The sequence below is a fragment of the Pygocentrus nattereri genome, chromosome 11 (assembly GCF_015220715.1).
Source record: "Pygocentrus nattereri isolate fPygNat1 chromosome 11, fPygNat1.pri, whole genome shotgun sequence".
NCBI classification, from domain to species: domain Eukaryota; kingdom Metazoa; phylum Chordata; class Actinopteri; order Characiformes; family Serrasalmidae; genus Pygocentrus; species Pygocentrus nattereri.
The window spans coordinates 42321139-42339231 of record NC_051221.1 but is presented as its reverse complement, the minus strand read 5'-3'; the positions used below and the strand labels follow the sequence as shown (position 1 = coordinate 42339231).

At 39.8% G+C, this 18093-nt stretch overlaps 1 protein-coding gene across 1 annotated transcript; it reads right to left on the bottom strand.

The window, feature by feature from the left end:
- Nucleotides 1-332: 332 nt before the first annotated feature.
- Nucleotides 333-12118, bottom strand: LOC119264399. Its single transcript, XM_037542981.1, has 10 exons — nucleotides 12021-12118; nucleotides 11763-11828; nucleotides 10159-10407; nucleotides 9278-9532; nucleotides 8907-8978; nucleotides 7224-7472; nucleotides 6844-7110; nucleotides 3272-3520; nucleotides 2898-3158; nucleotides 333-1045 (listed from the first exon to the last, which is right to left on the bottom strand). The coding sequence occupies exons 1-10, from the start codon at nucleotides 12073-12075 to the stop codon at nucleotides 951-953; spliced, it is 1818 nt and encodes a 605-aa protein (XP_037398878.1). The 5' UTR covers nucleotides 12076-12118; the 3' UTR covers nucleotides 333-950.
- Nucleotides 12119-18093: the final 5975 nt, after the last annotated feature.

Below are 18093 nucleotides of genomic sequence, written 5' to 3'. Positions count from 1 at the left end.
TGTAGGAGCTCGACAGCCAGGCACTGAAAAAGCAGCATGAGAGCAAAATGAATGATGACGAGTAATGAAGCTTTCTGAAGCAGTGCCGGGCTACGGACTCAGTTTCCATCTCCTGAGGCTCCTGAACGTCAGTGTCAAGGCTAACATCACTAACAGTCCTTGATAATTAATGTACCTGTACATGTTTTGCTGTGCAGGAGTGTGTAAATTACAAGAAAGCTTTTGTTTACCATGACGTGTTGAACCGTCCAGGCAATTCAATACAACCTAAAACTGCTGTGCATTGACTGGACATCATAACACCATTCAGTGAAAAGCATAACTCTCTTTAATCAATGTAGTTTATTAAAGTTGAACTGTCTTTTTAAGTGAGCACATTAGATTTGGACTTATTACCATATTAAGACAGCATGAATACAATTCTCAGTTAATGTGGCGAAGCTACACAGTATTGTGCATTTTTAAGAAGATGGAATGCAATAATGTATCAAATGATAGTTTAAAAAAACTAAAAAGGAAAATGTACATTTTATTTGTATTTTCAAGTCATTCTTCTTACAGACAAAATAATGCAACGCTCCACCCTTTTGCATCCAAATAATTGATCTGTAAGATTAAATGAAAGTTAAAATAAACATCACATATAAAAAGCAACCCTATATAAAGTTAATTATGTGAAAATAGGTGCATATCCCATGTACTATTGGTGTGGTATTGGTATATAAACAAAATACGGATTGTTTCTGAAATGCTTCAAACCCTTTTGAAAAATTCTAGATGGGTTTTTGCAGAAAGTGTCATGTATTATGAACACGATGTGATGATCTTTCACTTTCGAGTCATTTATCCCAGTTTGTTCATCAGAGTTGATTTCAGCCTTGTTATGTTTGTAATAACAGTAATGCGGCACATTCAAAGTATTCAGTGAAGTATTGATACTCTGTACTGGTTCATGGTGGAATTACTGCTAGTAAAACTGACACGAATGCAAACAGCAGTTTTGGCAGCAGCTCTGCGTCTTCTGATGAGGACCTGCCGTAGTTACCTGGCAGAAATAAACACAAAAAAAACATCAGAACTACTTTAAAATGGTCAACATCAAATCTTACCGTACTGTGCCTGAATACAAACGAAAGTTTGAAACGGTGCATTCCAAAATCTGACTAGTAATTGAGCTGATTTAATGAACAGTGTAAAATAGTAAACATGCCTGTATGACACCAAACTTGTTATATTAAAGATCCACTAAAGATTGAATGAAAAATGTAAGATATAATAACACATTGCTTAAAAAAAGCTGACCAGACCTGTCTGAGAACTGTGTGGGTGTGGCTAATGAGCAGTTTGATTGACAGCTCTTTCTCTGTCCAACACTCCTAACCTGCTCTGCTACTCATACAGAACTGAAATCAATGTTCAAGAGATGTCAGCCTTGAGGCTGATAAGGGGAATGCTTATGGAAGCGTCACCCAAGATTAGGACCACCCTGTTTACATCAAGAGAAGAAATATGTTGAGCTGTATTGCTCATTGATACAGTAAACGCACAGTAAACATTCCTGGGGTCATTCATGCATGAAAACAAAACGTGTTTTAGGCCTAAACCTCATCTTAAAACTATATTTCATGTAATAACTTTCTGTGAGGGAGCTTTTAGAGGCACTAAACACTTCAAATGTCTACTGCGTGCTGTAAACTGCACCCTGTACCAGTGTATGTACTGTATACTGCATGCTACTCACAGTAGGACACAATGAAGTATTCAGGATGCAATAATTACCATCATGCACCATCATGTTTGAACAGATCCAAGTACAGTCACACTAGCCATGAAACGCAGTTCCTGCCGGCTTTGGAGGTCCCTCAAAATTTTTTTCATTAATTTTAATGGAAAATATTTCATTGTTTGGTGGATGACGTAAAAGACTGGAAGCAAACTGAATTTCCGTCCTCGTGGTTGAGCAAGTAAGCCAAAATTTATTACGTTTTTTATTATGGCAGCACGTAGTTTTCTACATCAAAAAGGTGCAGCTGTTTTATCTCAGCAAAGCTGTCTCTGTATACAGGTGTGAATTTTTTCACAGCAGGAGGATCTCATTCCTCCCTTTCTACCCCTCATTGCTCACATGCAGCTTAACGCAGAGTCAGGCTCCTGCACACAGAGAGCCAACAGTGTTCTAGTTAATATGTTCAAGTAAATACTACACTCACCGGCCACTTTATTAGGTACACCTTGCTATTAAAAGGCTGGACCCCCTTTTACTTCAGAACTGTCTTAATTCTTCATGTCATACTTTCAACAAGGTGTTGGAAACGTTCCTCAGAGATTCTGGTTGGTTATTTGAGGTCCTGTTGTCTTTCTATCATCTGGAACCAGTCTGCCCATTCTCCTCTGACCTCTCACATCAACAAGGCGTTTTCGTCCACACAGCTGACCGCTCACTGGATATTTCCTCTTTTCGGACCGTTCTCTGTAAACCCTAGAGATGGTTGTGCGTGAAAATCCCAGCAGATCAGCAGTTTCTGAAATACTCAGACCAGCCCGTCTGGCACCAACAACCACGCCACGTTCAAAGCCCCTTAAATCCCCTTTCTTCCCCGTTCTGATGCTCGGTCTGCACTTCAGCAAGTCGTCTTGACCACCTCTACACGCCTAAATGCAGTGAGTTGCAGCCGTGTGATTGGGTGATTAGATATTAGTGTTAACACGCAACTGAACAGGTACCTAATAAAGTGACCCATGAGTGTATATTGATAATATTAATCAAAAATAGGCAAAAGGTCATCTAGGGGCCTGCAGAACGTAGCTACTCTGATTTCTTTACCTAAGAATCCGAAAATAACACCACTGGTTATCCACAATGCAACTCTTTCTACTGAAAAATCATTGATGCTTACTTGTACTTGAAACAGCTATTTTTTGCATTGCTGTAGCGAACAATCCAGACACGCTGTTTGTGGCCTTGCAGATCAGTGTTTCTGAGGTGGCCTCTGTAGATTGTCTGACGACCAGTTCATCCCCAGAGGCATCCACTGGCTCTCCATCAATAATCCAGGTGTAGTTACAGGAGGGCCTGCAGGTGGCAGTGCACAGGAACCGCTCATGTTCATCTGAAGTGTGGTTGTGTGGGCCGCTGATGGAGACGTTTACTGGCCCCTCTGGAAGAAACAGAAAGACAGCAGAAACTTGTGGACTGATGGATGTTTATTTCATATCTTGCATGGAGAAGTGAGTGGATCCATCTGCTATAACGACTACAATGACTTCATACCCAAAATCTGAAGAGTCTTGGTGGTGCTGGAGGAAAGTCCATCGACAGAGTTTTTAGCAGTGCAGGTCACTGTTTTGGAGCTCTCCCACTGCTTTAAAGTAAAGGCCAGCTCATTGCCCTCTCTGCTCTGACCATCAACTCCGATGGTATAATTGCATTCAGGTGAGCACTGAGCCAAGCACACAAAGCTACAGGGCACGCCCACTGTGACCACATCTGGACCATAAATGGTAAGACTCACTGGTCCATCTGAAACAGACAGAGATGATCAGAAATTACAAGTACATTACAGTATATATTAAAAATCCCCCCAACCCATAATACAACTCCTGAGAAATGATTTCTTAAGAGATTCTTGGAAGATCTATCCTGATCTATATGTAATGTTGTAATAGCGTAGTACACCGTACTGTTGCTAGGGTGTTTGTAGCATCCTGCAGCAGTTATGCCACAGCAATCTACCAAACAGCCTCCCCTGTTTCTTTCCTTTGAATGATGATTCCATAGTGCAGCTCTGTTTTGCTCTGTAGGATCCTTCCTGCACTTACAGCCAGCGGTAAGACCATAGTATGTGCCTAGTAGTGTTGTAGTCAAGGCCAAGACCTGGACACATTGAGTCCAATTCAAGACAAAGACTTGGTCGTAGTCGAGTCTGAGCCAAGACCAAGACCAGATTCAGACTTTTTCACAACATAAAAATAACTGGAATTTGTTTGTAGTTAACAGTACCTTCATTATTCTTCATTATACATGATATTTATGAATAATATATTTGGTAAAATGCAACATTAATAATTTACAGCCTACAAATATTTATATTATAGTCTGAGCCCAATGTTGCATTTTAATTTTTGGAAGCAGATGATGGTGAGGTTATTCTCCATCTCTTCTTCTCTAAAACTAAAGTAGGCCTGAAAGTTTAATATTAATATATTTAATTATATATTCCATCTGAAATATTGAAATTATATTTAATTTAATTGTATTTACATTTGATTTAAATTAATATAATTTTTTCAGTTATAGCCTACATTGTGAAAAATACTGTCTTAAGTTTTAAAAGGGGAACTTTATCCTAATAACACTTGTAGTTGAGTTCTATACTGCCTGTAGAGCTCGACCAATCAGAGGCAACAAAATGTATGACCTCACAGCCACAACTGACTGGCACACTACATTAAGGGGTCAAGCCTCAAGCCATAAAAAAGTGGATATTCTGCTCTTATTAGTTAAATGTGACGGGGAGCGAGGAGGCGGACGCATGTGCTGAGATAAGCGAGATTTATTAGGGGCAAATCCAGGGTCGTGGTCGAAACAGTCCAGGGTCAAGGAGCCAATACGGACAGATCGTGGGTCAGACATGACAAACTATAAACAGACTCAAGCAAACAAACATAGACCAATTCAAAGACCGGCAAAAGCAAGGGGCAAACACAGGGCTTAAATAACAGGGAAAACGAGGGACAGGTGCAAACAATCATGGGAGGAGTTACAAAACCAAAACAAACACATGGAAACCCTGCTCTTTGGTGGTCCTGAGGGGGTCCTGAACATTGAAGACAAGAGTAAAAAGGGGCTAACAAAGTACACAGAGGAAAAGACAGATTGCAGTCTTTAAGTGTAGAACTACTAAGTAAGTACTCTATGGTGAGTGGAGCTGAAAAAATGTTCGATGAGCGTAGAAACGAGGGGACGGTTTTAATGAAGTGGCTTGTCGGAACCTGAACCTGAAGCTTATTGAACCTGAACCGGAAGCTTTTTGAAGCTGAACCTGAAGCTTATTGAACCTGAACCAGAAGCTTATTGAACCTGAACCTGGAGCTTATTGAAGCTGAACCTCAAGCTTTTTGAAGCTGAACCTGAAGCTTATTGAACCTGAACCAGAAGCTTATTGAACCTGAACCTGGAGCTTATTGAACCTGAACCGGAAGCTTTTTGAAGCTGAACATGAAGCTTATTGAACCTGAACCTGGAGCTTATTGAAGCTGAACCTCAAGCTTTTTGAAGCTGAACCTCAAGCTTATTGAACCTGAATGTGAAGCTTATTGAAGCTGAACATGAAGCTTATTGAACCTGAACCGGAAGCTTATTGAACCTGAGCCTGAAGCTTACTGAACCTGAACCAGAAGCTTATTGAAGCTGAACCTGAAGCTTATTGAACCTGAACCGGAAGCTTATTGAACCTGAATGTGAAGCTTACTGAACCTGAACCTGAAGCTTATTGAACCTGAACCTGAAGCTTATTGAACCTGAACCGGAAGCTTATTGAACCTGAATGTGAAGCTTATTGAAGCTGAACCTGAAGCTTATTGAACCTGAACCTGAAGCTTATTGAACCTGAACCGGAAGCTTATTGAACCTGAATGTGAAGCTTATTGAAGCTGAACCTGAAGCTTATTGAACCTGAACCTGAAGCTTATTGAACCTGAACCAGAAGCTTATTGAACCTGAATCTTAAGCTTATTGAAGCTGAACCTGAAGCTTATTGAAGCTGAACATGAAGCTTATTGAACCTGAACCTGAAGCTTATTGAACCTGAATGTGAAGCTTATTGAAGCTGAACATGAAGCTTATTGAACCTGAACCGGAAGCTTATTGAACCTGAGCCTGAAGCTTACTGAACCTGAACCAGAAGCTTATTGAAGCTGAACCTGAAGCTTATTGAACCTGAACCGGAAGCTTATTGAACCTGAATGTGAAGCTTACTGAACCTGAACCTGAAGCTTATTGAACCTGAACCTGAAGCTTATTGAACCTGAACCGGAAGCTTATTGAACCTGAACCAGAAGCTTATTGAAGCTGAACCTGAAGCTTATTGAACCTGAGCCTGAAGCTTATTGAACCTGAACCAGAAGCTTATTGAAGCTGAACCTGAAGCTTATTGAACCTGAATGTGAAGCTTACTGAACCTGAACCTGAAGCTTATTGAAGCTGAACCTGAAGCTTATTGAACTTGAACCTGAAGCTTATTGAAGCTGAACCTGAAGCTTATTGAAGCTGAACCTGAAGCTTATTGAAGCTGAACCTGAAGCTTATTGAACCTGAATGTGAAGCTTATTGAACCTGAACCTGAAGCTTATTGAAGCTGAACCAGAAGCTTATTGAACCTGAATGTGAAGCTTATTGAACCTGAACCTGAAGCTTATTGAAGCTGAACCTGAAGCTTATTGAAGCTGAACCTGAAGCTTATTGAAGCTGAACCTGAAGCTTATTGAACCTGAATGTGAAGCTTATTGAACCTGAACCTGAAGCTTATTGAAGCTGAACCAGAAGCTTATTGAACCTGAATGTGAAGCTTATTGAACCTGAACCTTAAGCTTATTGAACCTGAATGTGAAGCTTATTGAAGCTGATATTGAGTCAATATAATGAGTGTTGTATGTTACTATGCTGTAAACATTATAATTGTTCCCTTATGAAGTTTTTTGGTGATAAATATAAACACATGGGAATGTAGCCCTACCAGATTAACACCTGAATATGACGTCTGGCTACTAAAACCTATGAATCCAAAAATAATATGATTTGTTATGCAAATGTGACTCTGTTGGAAAAAAAAGGTTAGCACTTACTGAGTCCCCTTACTGAAGCACCTAGCATTCGTACTGCTGTAGCGAACAATCCCGACACGCTGTTTGTGGCCTTGCAGATCAAAGTTGCTGAAGTGGCCTCTGTAGGCGGTCTGAAGACCACCTCACCTCCAGAGGCATCCACTGGCTCTCCATCAATAATCCAGGTGTAGTTACAGGAGGGCCTGCAGGTGGCAGTGCACAGGAACCGCTCAGGTTCATCTGAAGTGAGGTTGTGTGGGCCACTGATGGAGATGTTTACTGGCCCCTCTGGAAGAAACAGAAAGACAGCAGAAACTTGTGGACTGATGGATGTTTATTTCATATCTTGCGTGGAGAAGTGAGTGGATCCGTCTGCTATAACGACCACAATGACTTCATACCCAAAATCTGAAGAGTCTTGGTGGTGCTGGAGGAAAGTCCATCGACAGAGTTTTTAGCAGTGCAGGTCACTGTTTTGGAGCTCTCCCACTGCTTTAAAGTAAAGGCCAGCTCATTGCCCTCTCTGCTCTGACCATCAACTCCGATGGTATAACTGCATTCAGGTGAGCACTGAGCCAAGCACACAAAGCTACAGGGCACGCCCACTGTGACCACATCTGGACCATAAATGGTAAGACTCACTGGTCCATCTGAAACAGACAGAAGTCAATTTATTTCAGTAACAATAGCAACAATAGCCCTACTCTATATATTAATTAGGTGTGTACCCTCATCATAAAGCACATCAGAGAAATGATTTCCCGAAAAAGATCTGTCCCGATTTTTTATTTAATGCTCTAACAGTTGACATGGTTCCATATCTCCACATAGAGCCTCTGATCAAATTGCATGTTTTATTTATTTTTTTCTAAATGTAAAAATAAGTTAACACACCCTCTATGGAGAATCTATTTTAATGCACATTTAATTGCTGAATTTTTGAGGAAAAAATTAAACATAAAATGTGGCCTGTGCAAAAGTTCTGGCATAACTTGTGCAATTAAATTTGCATAAAATGCCACACTCAGGTTTGTTCTCTGCAGAGGATGTGTTAATACACTTAGAAAATCAACAAAACATGCAACTTGACCAAAAGTGTTCAAACTTTTGCATACGAGTGTAAGGCACAGGAATTTGTCCATCAGCTTCCCTCATGCAGTTTCCGTCTAGTAATGCAGTGTTGCTGTTGGTTTTATTCTAGAATCCTTGCTGCACTTATAGCTACAGAGAAGCTGAGCTACAGACATGGAAGGTACTCATAATTTGTTAATGAACAATGAAGCATGTGAGTTCAAACGCTACTTTAAATGATAAAATGATGTAAATTCTACATAGAAATATTGAAAAATCAATTCATAAAAGCACCCAAACACACACGGAAGTACAGTGGGGTCCAAAAGTCTGAGATCAGACTGAAAATCTTGCATTTAATTCCATTTACACCTGGAAATAAACAACAGAAAGTTTTAGCCTCTTGAAAAAACCAAAACAATGAAATTTATGACAAGTAGTATGAAGAAAAAACAGAAATGTCAAGTTCACTATTGTTAAGTTTTCGTTTTATTCCTTCCATTGAAACTCATGTTCAGACACCTCTCAGATGGATTCGATCTACTGATCAGAGGCTGTTGCCTAAACATGAAGCCAATGAGCGCAGTAGGACCTGCTAAATACTAAGTTTAAATTGATGTGCTAGAAATGTCATTTGTAATGAAAAAGTTTGTATTTAAATAAAAATAAATGCAAAAAAGTGGTCTCAGATGTTTGCACCCATAGTCAAAAAGCACAGTAATGTAGATGTGAAAATGTATGTAATGTTTGATCAACCATCCCATTACACAGTCTAATGTGAATGAACAGAAAACGTTGAAATTTTACCATTGCCATGATGTTCATTCATCCTGGATTTACTTTGATTGGTAAATATAGCTCATATTTCAATTAATGAAATATGTAAACATGATAGAAAGCGACTGTGATGTGCCCCGATTTTAAACCCTGCTGTTGCATTGACCTTACTGTCTACAGCGACTAACGTGAAGCTCATGTCATCGTCCTCCTTGTAAAAATTTGCTGGTACTCACATAGTTGGCCAACAGTTTCCTGGTAGGTAGAAGGAATTTCCTTTTCTGCCTTATCTGTGCTCTGAGCTGTAGCTGAAATGGGCATAAAGAACATGTATAGGATGCAGTGTTAAATCGTCAGTATAATAAAGAAAAGACACCTGTCCAGTCTGAGCTGCAGAAGGGTATCATTTGATTCAATATCAGATATTATCACAGCTCATAGAGCTTTGTGTGTTTGTGTTGAAGTAACTGTACAGGTTTGCTTTACTGCTGAACAACAACAACAAAACAAGAGATTTGTGTGGCATCTATAGTGAACCATGTGTTGCAACCATTCCTGTGAAGTGCTAGGAATCTTTCAGAGCCCGTGTGTTGATGGTGTGACTCACATGGAGCTCTTAGTTTTAGAATTGCAGTAGCAAACAATCCAGACACGCTGTTTGTAGCCTTGCATATGAGGGTCCCCGAGGTGGCCTCTGAGGGTGGCCTAATGACCACCTCGTCTCCAGAGCCGGCAATTGAATCTCCATCAACAACCCAGATGTACGTACAGAAAGGCCTGCAGTGTGCCGTGCACAGGAAGCGCTGAGTCTCACCTGGAGTGAGAGTGCGTGGGCCGCTGATGGAAACGTTTACTGGCCCTTCTGGAAAGAAAACAGTGCACAATATAGCAACAGTTAGCATTACTGTTACATTATTATTATTTTTTATTTATTTATTCTTTTTTTTTTTTTTTATTAATCTCTTATCTTCTTCTGATCTTAATCTCCTATCAATTAAACCTCAAGTTTTATTTTTATTATTATTTTTATCTATTTTTAGATTTATATTTATCTGTCTTTTTTCACTGTTATTTTAAAATTTACTTTTAATTTTTTTTTTAATTTTAGATTTTTAAAATAGATTTTATCTATTTTAGATTTATATTTATCTGTCTTTTTTCACTGTTATTTTTAAATTTACTTTTAATTAATTTTTTTTTTTTAATTTAGATTTTTAAAATACATTTTATCTATTTTAGATTTAGATCTTTTTTCACTGTTATTTTAAAATTTACTTTTCATTAAAAATGATTAAATATAGATATTATTTTCTTTGTCATGTCAATCCCTGGTTTTGTAAATGCTCGGCTACATTGAAAATGAGGGTTGCCCTCAATGTACTTGATTGATTAATTGACTGATTACAAAACTCTGAAACCGTCTACTGAAAAACAGAGAGACCAGCCCAGTGGAACAGTCACCGCCTGATGACTTTAATGACATCGTACCCAAAATGTAGAGAGTTTTCCTGACTGTGGAGGAACTCCCAGTGGCAGAGTTTTTAGCAGTGCAGGTCACCGTTTTTGAGCTCTCCCAGTGCTTTATAGTAAAGGCCAGCTCTTTGTGCTCTATGCTGCGGTCATCAATGCTGACTGTGTAACTGCATTCAGGTGAGCACTGAGCCAAGCACACAAAGCTACAGGGCACGCCCACTGTGACCGCATCTGGACCATGAATGGTGTGACCCACTGGTCCATCTGGAACAGAAGAAAAGTATTAACAAATCTCTTCACTCTGAAAATGTTCACTTGGTTTTCAGGATGTTTCTTTGTGCATATTTTCTGCACAATACATTACATTCAAGATTAAAGCGTTTATCATATGCACAGAGAAAAGAAACAGACAGATAACAGATAATTAAGAAAGTTAAGAAATTAAGTAAATTAAGAAAATTTACTATATATATATGTACACTATACAGTCTGGGTGTGTTTGTAGCTCACAGACTGTATGATATATACAACCTCAATTCCAGTGAAGTTGGGACGTTGTGTAAAACATGAATAAAAACTGAATACGATGATTTGCAAATCCTTTTCAACCTATATTTAATTCAATACACTACAAAGACAAAATATTTCAAGTTTAAGCGGATAAACTTTATTGTTTTTTGCAAATATTCACTCATTATGAATATATATATATATATATATATATATATAGGCTTGTGGAAATGTATACTTTCAACATTCAAAGAAAACTCAGTCGAACTTGGTGAGTTATCTTCTGTACTCTTCATAGCTTCATCAGTTTAATGTTGATTTTTGGATTTGAGAATGTATATGAAACATTGAAGCCTTCTTTTTGATACTGGCATACAATGTTGACCTGAAAACTCCCGCAAAATCCAACCCATCACTTTTAATGTGACTTTTAATTTATTTCAGGCTTTATTAATTTGCGCACACACATCATGTAGCATGTTTTTTTTTCCCTCCTTCCGTTAGTAATGATACTTCTTTCAATTTTAGCAAAAAGAAAACCTTACATAAAGAAATATTAATGCAGCACTACATTAAATTAAAATTACATGTTAAGTCTCTAATTCTTATGTATGTGTAGTAGTATATCTAGTAAAGTGTCATCATGAAGGGAGTAGGATGGAAAATTTTTTAATTTATTGGCAAAACGTGTCTGGTAATCTAGTCACTCGGGGCAGACAAATGATTAATTTGGAGTGACTAATAATGATGCACAGCTCATTTGATTATGATATTATATTGTGAAATACATTTGTAATATATACTAAATCAAAATGTTACACCTAGTTAATATTCAAACTGAAAATACTGGTTAACAGTAAATTCAAAGTACCTGTATGACATATTATTAGGTCTTGTTCTCTTATCGGGAAACACATGTTGCTTGGTGATGAATGCGCAGCCGTTGATAAAGACCAACCTTCCACTCAAATAAATCCCATCTAATGATTTCATTTCATAGTTAAATTTAGGCCTAATCAGCCATTCGGTGTGTTAACACAACGTGAACGCTCATTTATTGAAGCATTTCACCTTCTCTGATCTCGCTGTGTGAATTTGCTATTACTTACAGGGCTGTTGTTCTTGGGCCACGGTGAATGTAGAAAAGTCACTTTCTGCCACACCTGTGCCATGAGCTGACAATGAAACCAACACACAAAAGAGCTTAAATTATTATCGTGTGCATAATGCTTCATAACTGTTTAACTGGAGTAGTGTCCTGTTGCTTGAGTGACTTTATCCAAACCTACCATATATTCTACAAAGCAAATGAGTCCAGCCACGGCGCATTTTAGAAACAGGAATGGCTTATAAACTGGTAGACGTACCTGTAAAACCGAGGAGGTGTAGAAGCAGGCAAAGTGAAACGTGCACGTAGTCCATGGTTGGAAAACAGTGGCGGATGTGAAATGCAGGGAATTCTGAGATAGCAGTGGCTGTTTACCACAGTGCATGAATAATAAAGCAAACACTCCTTATCAGAGAAACCAACCAACAAGCTGTTCTCTTCCTCTCTTCTACTCTTTTGTCCCCTCCCTACTCCAACCTCTCCGACTTTGTCTCCCACAGTCTTTCACAGACTGTAGTATTTTGTCACACAAAAAAATATTTTGTACAAAAAAAAGTCTCTGTGTTTTTCAATGTTTCATTTTTCTACATCACAGCAGCCATCCTGCACATTTTGTTAACACTTAGTGATGAATGGACCAACTGAGATGCTCCAAAATGACTTGGAATAAAACCTCGCATTCAGAACATTTCGCTTTCTCCTGTGAAGTTGACGTTTTTCACTGTTTCAACTGTTTTTCACTCCAAATTGTGTCAGTCATTTGCAATCAAGCAAACAAGCAAAGTTTATTTATACAGCGCTTTTTACAGCAAAGCAGCTTTACAGAACAATCAGTATTACAGAAAGAAAAGAAAAGAGAAATTTGGGTCCGAGCCCCCATGAGCGGCGACGGTGGCAACAGTGGCAAGGAAAAAACTCCCTAAAGAGGAAGAAACCTTGAGAGGAACCAAGACTTAGAAGGGGAACCTGTTCTCCTCTGGTCGACATCGGACAGCAAACATTATTAGTATGAAGTTCTATAGAACAAAGTGGGGAAGAAAGAAAGCAGCGGCTGATTAGATCAGCTTATGATGATGCAGCAGCAGCAACAGCAGTGGTGGTGGTCAAGCCGATGGTTGGTGAGCAGCAGCACCCGATCAGGGCGGAAGGGCCAACAGCATCAGACGCACAGGATGGGCAGCTGATCAACTCGGCAGAGAAAGGAAGAAAACACAGAGTCAGTTCTGTAAAGAGTGGCTGACCACAGATTACAGTAAAACAGAGCAGCAGAGACTCCAGCAGGTCCAGACCTGACAGGGAGACTAATCACCAAAGGCTCCACTGTACAAGTGAGTTTTTAGCCTAGACTTAAAGACGGAGGCTGAGTCTGAGTCCCGAACATTAACAGGAAGAAGTGAAAAAAGTGTGAATTCTGCTGATTCTGCAGTTCGTTTTTTGTCCTTACATGAATACAAACACAAAAGCAGCATAACAAATAGAGCATATATATATATAATATTATATTATATATATTGTTATGGAACACATTATCAACAATAAGCAAGTCGGCTTAGCAAGTTTTCAATGAGGAAATTCAACCTAATAGCCCTGGACTTCATTCACCAACCAATCTTAAGAAGAAATTTCTACTTAAAATACAGTTTTCGCAAAGATTCTGACATTCACCAGTGTTTTTTTCTTTTTTGGCATTTGTTCTTAGATAAGAACAGAATCCACACACACTCAAGAGCACAAAAGTGTGAATTCTGCGCTTTACCAACACGTCATGAGTGAATTCTTCACTCATTTTTCACTCCTGTTCTGTAGATTTGACCACAGCCATGACAACTAAGCAGTCGTTTGAACCGCTCATCATTCAGGCTTTACATAAAAGAGGACGTTCTTGTCCAAAAAAACAAAAACAAAAAACAGCTGGAAAGTAATTTTTAAATTAATGCATTTTAAATTTAATGCATTTAAATTGCAATCACAAGTGTTAAAAGTGTCAAAACAGACTAAATATACTCCTGTTCAAAAGTATGAAATCACCATCGAAAGATCTGGAGTCACTGTTTTTAATAATATTACACCAACATTGTCGCAGGTACCTGCATAAAATGATTCTGATACTAATAATCCACAAGTTTAAAGGTTCCAACTAGTTTGCAGAAAGCTGAAATTAAACTGTACATGCGTCTAAAATGATCAGAGCCGAGGACGATTCTAAAACTTCTTAACATTGAAAATGTAGCTACAACAAAGTTCATATCCAGAATAGCTTGTATTTCAAAAGTGATCAAATCTCAAGGCAGTGAATAAATCATCAGTGTATTATTCATCATGTAACAACTTATTGGGCCCCCCCGCCCCCCAAAAACACTTGAAATATTGCACAAACCATATTTAATAGCCCTCTCTCTCCTGCTTATACCATAACAATCGACATTGTTTATCAGGGACTAAAACAGCAGCAGGTATTAACATGAACTCTTTGAACGATCATGTCTTTTAGCCTCAGTGTTTCCCCTCTCACAGACTTCAAAATCTAACACACACATTCATGCAGCACACAGTGCGATTCACTCCTGAAACCTAAAGACATTCATAAATTTACCCCCTAAATCTGTCACATACATTACATTACATTTACATTTAGCAGACGTTTTTATCCAAAGCGACTTACAAATAATGAGGTACATAGAACAAACATAGTCAGGCCTTAAAGGAGGCCAAGGGGTAATAGCGGGGTAGAGAAGGGAAGGAGGGCAGAAGGAGCTGAGGTTGGTAGTGGTTAGATTGCAGGAGGCGATTAGAGCAAGTGCTCCCTGAAGAGCTCCGTCTTCAGGAGTTTCTTAAACACAGCGAGGGACGCCGCTGCTCTGACAGTGGAAGGTAGCTTGTTCCACCATTGGGGAAGCAAGTATGAGAACAGTCTCGATTGCTTTGTGTGAATGTTTGGCAAAGCTAAGCGACGTTCATTGGAGGATGGCAGCGGCCAGGCGGTGCTGTAAGCCTTTAGGAGCGAGTGCAGGTAGGAAGGAGCCTGCTCTGTTAACACCTTGTAGACCATCGTAAGAGTTTTAAATTTGATACGAGCAGCAACCGGTAACCAGTGGAGCTCAATGAGCAGTGGGGTGACATGCGCCCGTTTGGTTGGTTAAAGACCAGACGCGCTGCAGCTTCTGAACCATCTTCAGTGGTTTTACAACACAGGCCGGGAGGCCCGTCAGTGTGGCATTCACTGGTGAAAAGTACATGTTCATTTCTAGACACACCCCAGAGAGATTACATCTGCACGTTTAGGTGTGGTATTTGAGTGAGCTGATATTAATAGGCTTTGCGTGCACGTTCAGGCGCGGTGTGTGAGAGTTGAACATGTGACACTTCTTCTTTTTATTGGAAGAGATTGTTCAATTAAGCAAATCGGATTTCCAGTAAATCTGCCTTTTGTAACATTGCTGATATTACATATAGACTAAATTCATGCTTAATTTTTTATAATTAACAATAATAATTAATAATATTTCATTTAAATTAATAATTAATTTGCTTAATTTCCTTCGGGATCAATAAAGTATCTATCTATCTATCTATCTATCTATCTATCTATCTATCTATCTATCTATCTATCTATGTGTTGCATCCTGGTAGTTTATGGAAAGGCCCATGCTACTGAACTGACTGCCCAAGTTTGAAAACTGGTCAACATGGTCAGAATCCTGAACTCAAATGGCTCGTTGAAGCCTCATTAACTTAAACCAAAAGTGCTGTTAAGCTGGTATGCGAGGGATTATGGTGTTAATCTGAAGTAATACCCAATGACATTGGTGCTATTGGTAGTGATGCTTTCTTAGTCTCAGTACATTTAAAAAAGAAAACGTTTACATTTTAATCTCCAGTTCATAAACATAACTATGCATTTACAAAATCCTGTACTTTATTCTTTGAGAAATGCATAACCAGGCATTGTCATAACTTTACTTTCTAGCAAATCGGATCCGTGGTCGATTTGCAGAGCCGGACATTTCAGGTTCGACTCCCGTTGAGTCCGATGTGGAATATTATGTGGTCAGTCGTGGGCTGGAGGTTAGGGAACCAGCCTTGTGACTGGAAGGGTGCTGGTTTGATCCCCTCGGCTGACAGTCCGTGACTGAAACACCCTTGAGCAAGGCACCCAACCCCCAATTGCTCCCCAGGTGCTGTGGACAGGGCTGCCCACCGCTCTGGGCAAGTGTGCTGTGTGTTCACTAGTGTGCATGTATGTGGGAATTTCACTGCACGGAAGGGTTAAATGCGGAGGTCTGATTCCACAGTGTGCAGACACAGAGACACATGGGTCAGAATTATATTAAGAATTCTAGCAGTGAGGTAGGCTGTTTATTAAGCGTGTAGCTTTATTTACATTAGAGCATTACGACCAATACAGTCCTTTTCCCAAACTCCCATGTCTCTTTTGTCCAGCGCTGTAGTCACTGGAATGCTTGAACACAGTTTTATTTGTCCTGATGATGCAGTTCATCTACGCGGGATGGGTCGGCGGCAGAGCATGGGTTAGCTTCATCACGGTAAAATGCGTTTACACTGAGAGGATAATGTTCATCTTTTATCTACAGGGGTTGGACCGTGTATATTAATACTCATATGATCAGTGAGTCACTCTTATCTTACATTTTCTGAGAGCCACAGGATAAATGAGCTAAATGTCTGAATAGCTTTATGATAATGAGAAGTGTGTGTGTGTGTGTGTGTGTGTGTGTGTGTGAGTGTGGGCAGACCTGGATTATTACAGGGCTGTTATGGACACATGCTCAGGGTCAAACAGGGCCTACATGAGCAAATATGTCAAAGTAGTACCAAACGTTGCCTTTTTATCTTAAGGCCCCATTTATAGACACGTGAGACTCGTTTTATTTGACAGAAGATAAAGTGTCTCTGTAGTTACTCTATAGAGTCCACAGGACAAAGGGCCTCTAAGCTGTGAAACTGCTTCATCTCAGAAACTATTCATTACTTTAGCTTCATGCAAAAATATGTTTTCAGACTTACAACCCCAATTCCAGTGAAGTTGGGACGTTGTGTAAAACATAAATGAAAACAGTATACGATGAGAATACAATGAAAGGTACAGTCGTGAACTGGAGGTCAGGGAACTGGCCCTGTAACCAGAAGGTCGCCGGTTCGATCCCCAGGGCCGACAGCACATGACTGAGGTGTCCTTGAGCAAGACACCTAACCCCCCAACTGCTCCCCGGGCGCCGTAGATAGGGCTGCCCACCGCTCCGGGCAAGTGTGTGCTCACTGCCCCCTAGTGTGTGTGTTCACTAGTGTGTATGTGGTGCTTCACTTCATGGATGGATTAAATGCGGAGGTGGAATTTCTTCGTTTGTGGGATCAAAAAAGAGTATCACAATCTTAATACAGGTTTTGGAGCAACATCTTTTTCAGGGACGTCCTGCTTATTTCAGCGAGACGATGCCGAGCCACATTCTGCACGTGTTACAACAGCGTGGCTTCGTAGTAAAAGAGTGCGGGTACTAGACTGACCTGCCTGCAGTCCAGACCGTCTCCCATTGAAAATGTGTGGCGCATTATGAAGCTCAAAATACGACAGCGGAGCCCCCGGACTGCTGAGCAGCTGAAGCTGGACATCAAGCAGGAATGGGAAAGAATTCCACCTACAAAGCTTCAACAATCAGTGTCCTCAGTTCCCAAATGCTTATTGAGTGTTAAAGGAAAGGTGATGTAACACAGTGGGAAACACGCCCCTGTCCCAACTTCTCTGGAACGTGTTGCAGGCATCAAATTCAAAATGAGTGAATATTTGGAAAAAACAATAAAGTTTATCCGTTTGAACATTAAATATCTCGTCTTTGTAGTGGATTCAACTGAATTTAGGTCGAAAAGGATTTGCAAATCATCGTTTTCTGTTTTTATTTATGTTTTACTCAACACTTGGCACTGCTGGATTCAGAGTTATGAGACCTGAAATCTACCTGTGTTGTCCAGTATCCGTGTTTGGAAGCTGTGCAGGTTGGTGATGTGACATCACATAACTGGAGCAAAATAAAACAATGCATGTCAGACATATTCACACAGTTTATTGGTTCCTTGAATTCTTTTCTCCAGCTGCATCTTCATCTTCCTGCCTGCATGTTCAGCTCCAGCTGTGTGTTGAGATGATCTGGAGCTGCAGAACGTTGTTATGGACAGAATGAAACAGTAGATGAAATATAGATCTGACCAATGTACGGTTTATACAGACGTTTCTGAACGAGCAGAGCTTCTCACCTGCTTATTCAACCACCTCTCCAGATGCACAGGTGAGTCTCTGAGCCCAGCCTGCCCGTCTGATA

Bases quoted from the DNA above. Each gene is read 5' to 3' on its own strand.
- LOC119264399 (XM_037542981.1), bottom strand. From the start codon at position 12,075: ATGGACTACGTGCACGTTTCACTTTGCCTGCTTCTACACCTCCTCGGT. The intron at 7,473-8,906 runs GTGAGTACCAGC...TGTCTGTTTCAG, and splicing joins GGAAACTGTTGGCCAACTAT to ATGGACCAGTGAGTCTTACC. The intron at 1,046-2,897 runs GTAAGCATCAAT...TATTTCTGCCAG, and splicing joins AATAGCTGTTTCAAGTACAA to GTAACTACGGCAGGTCCTCA.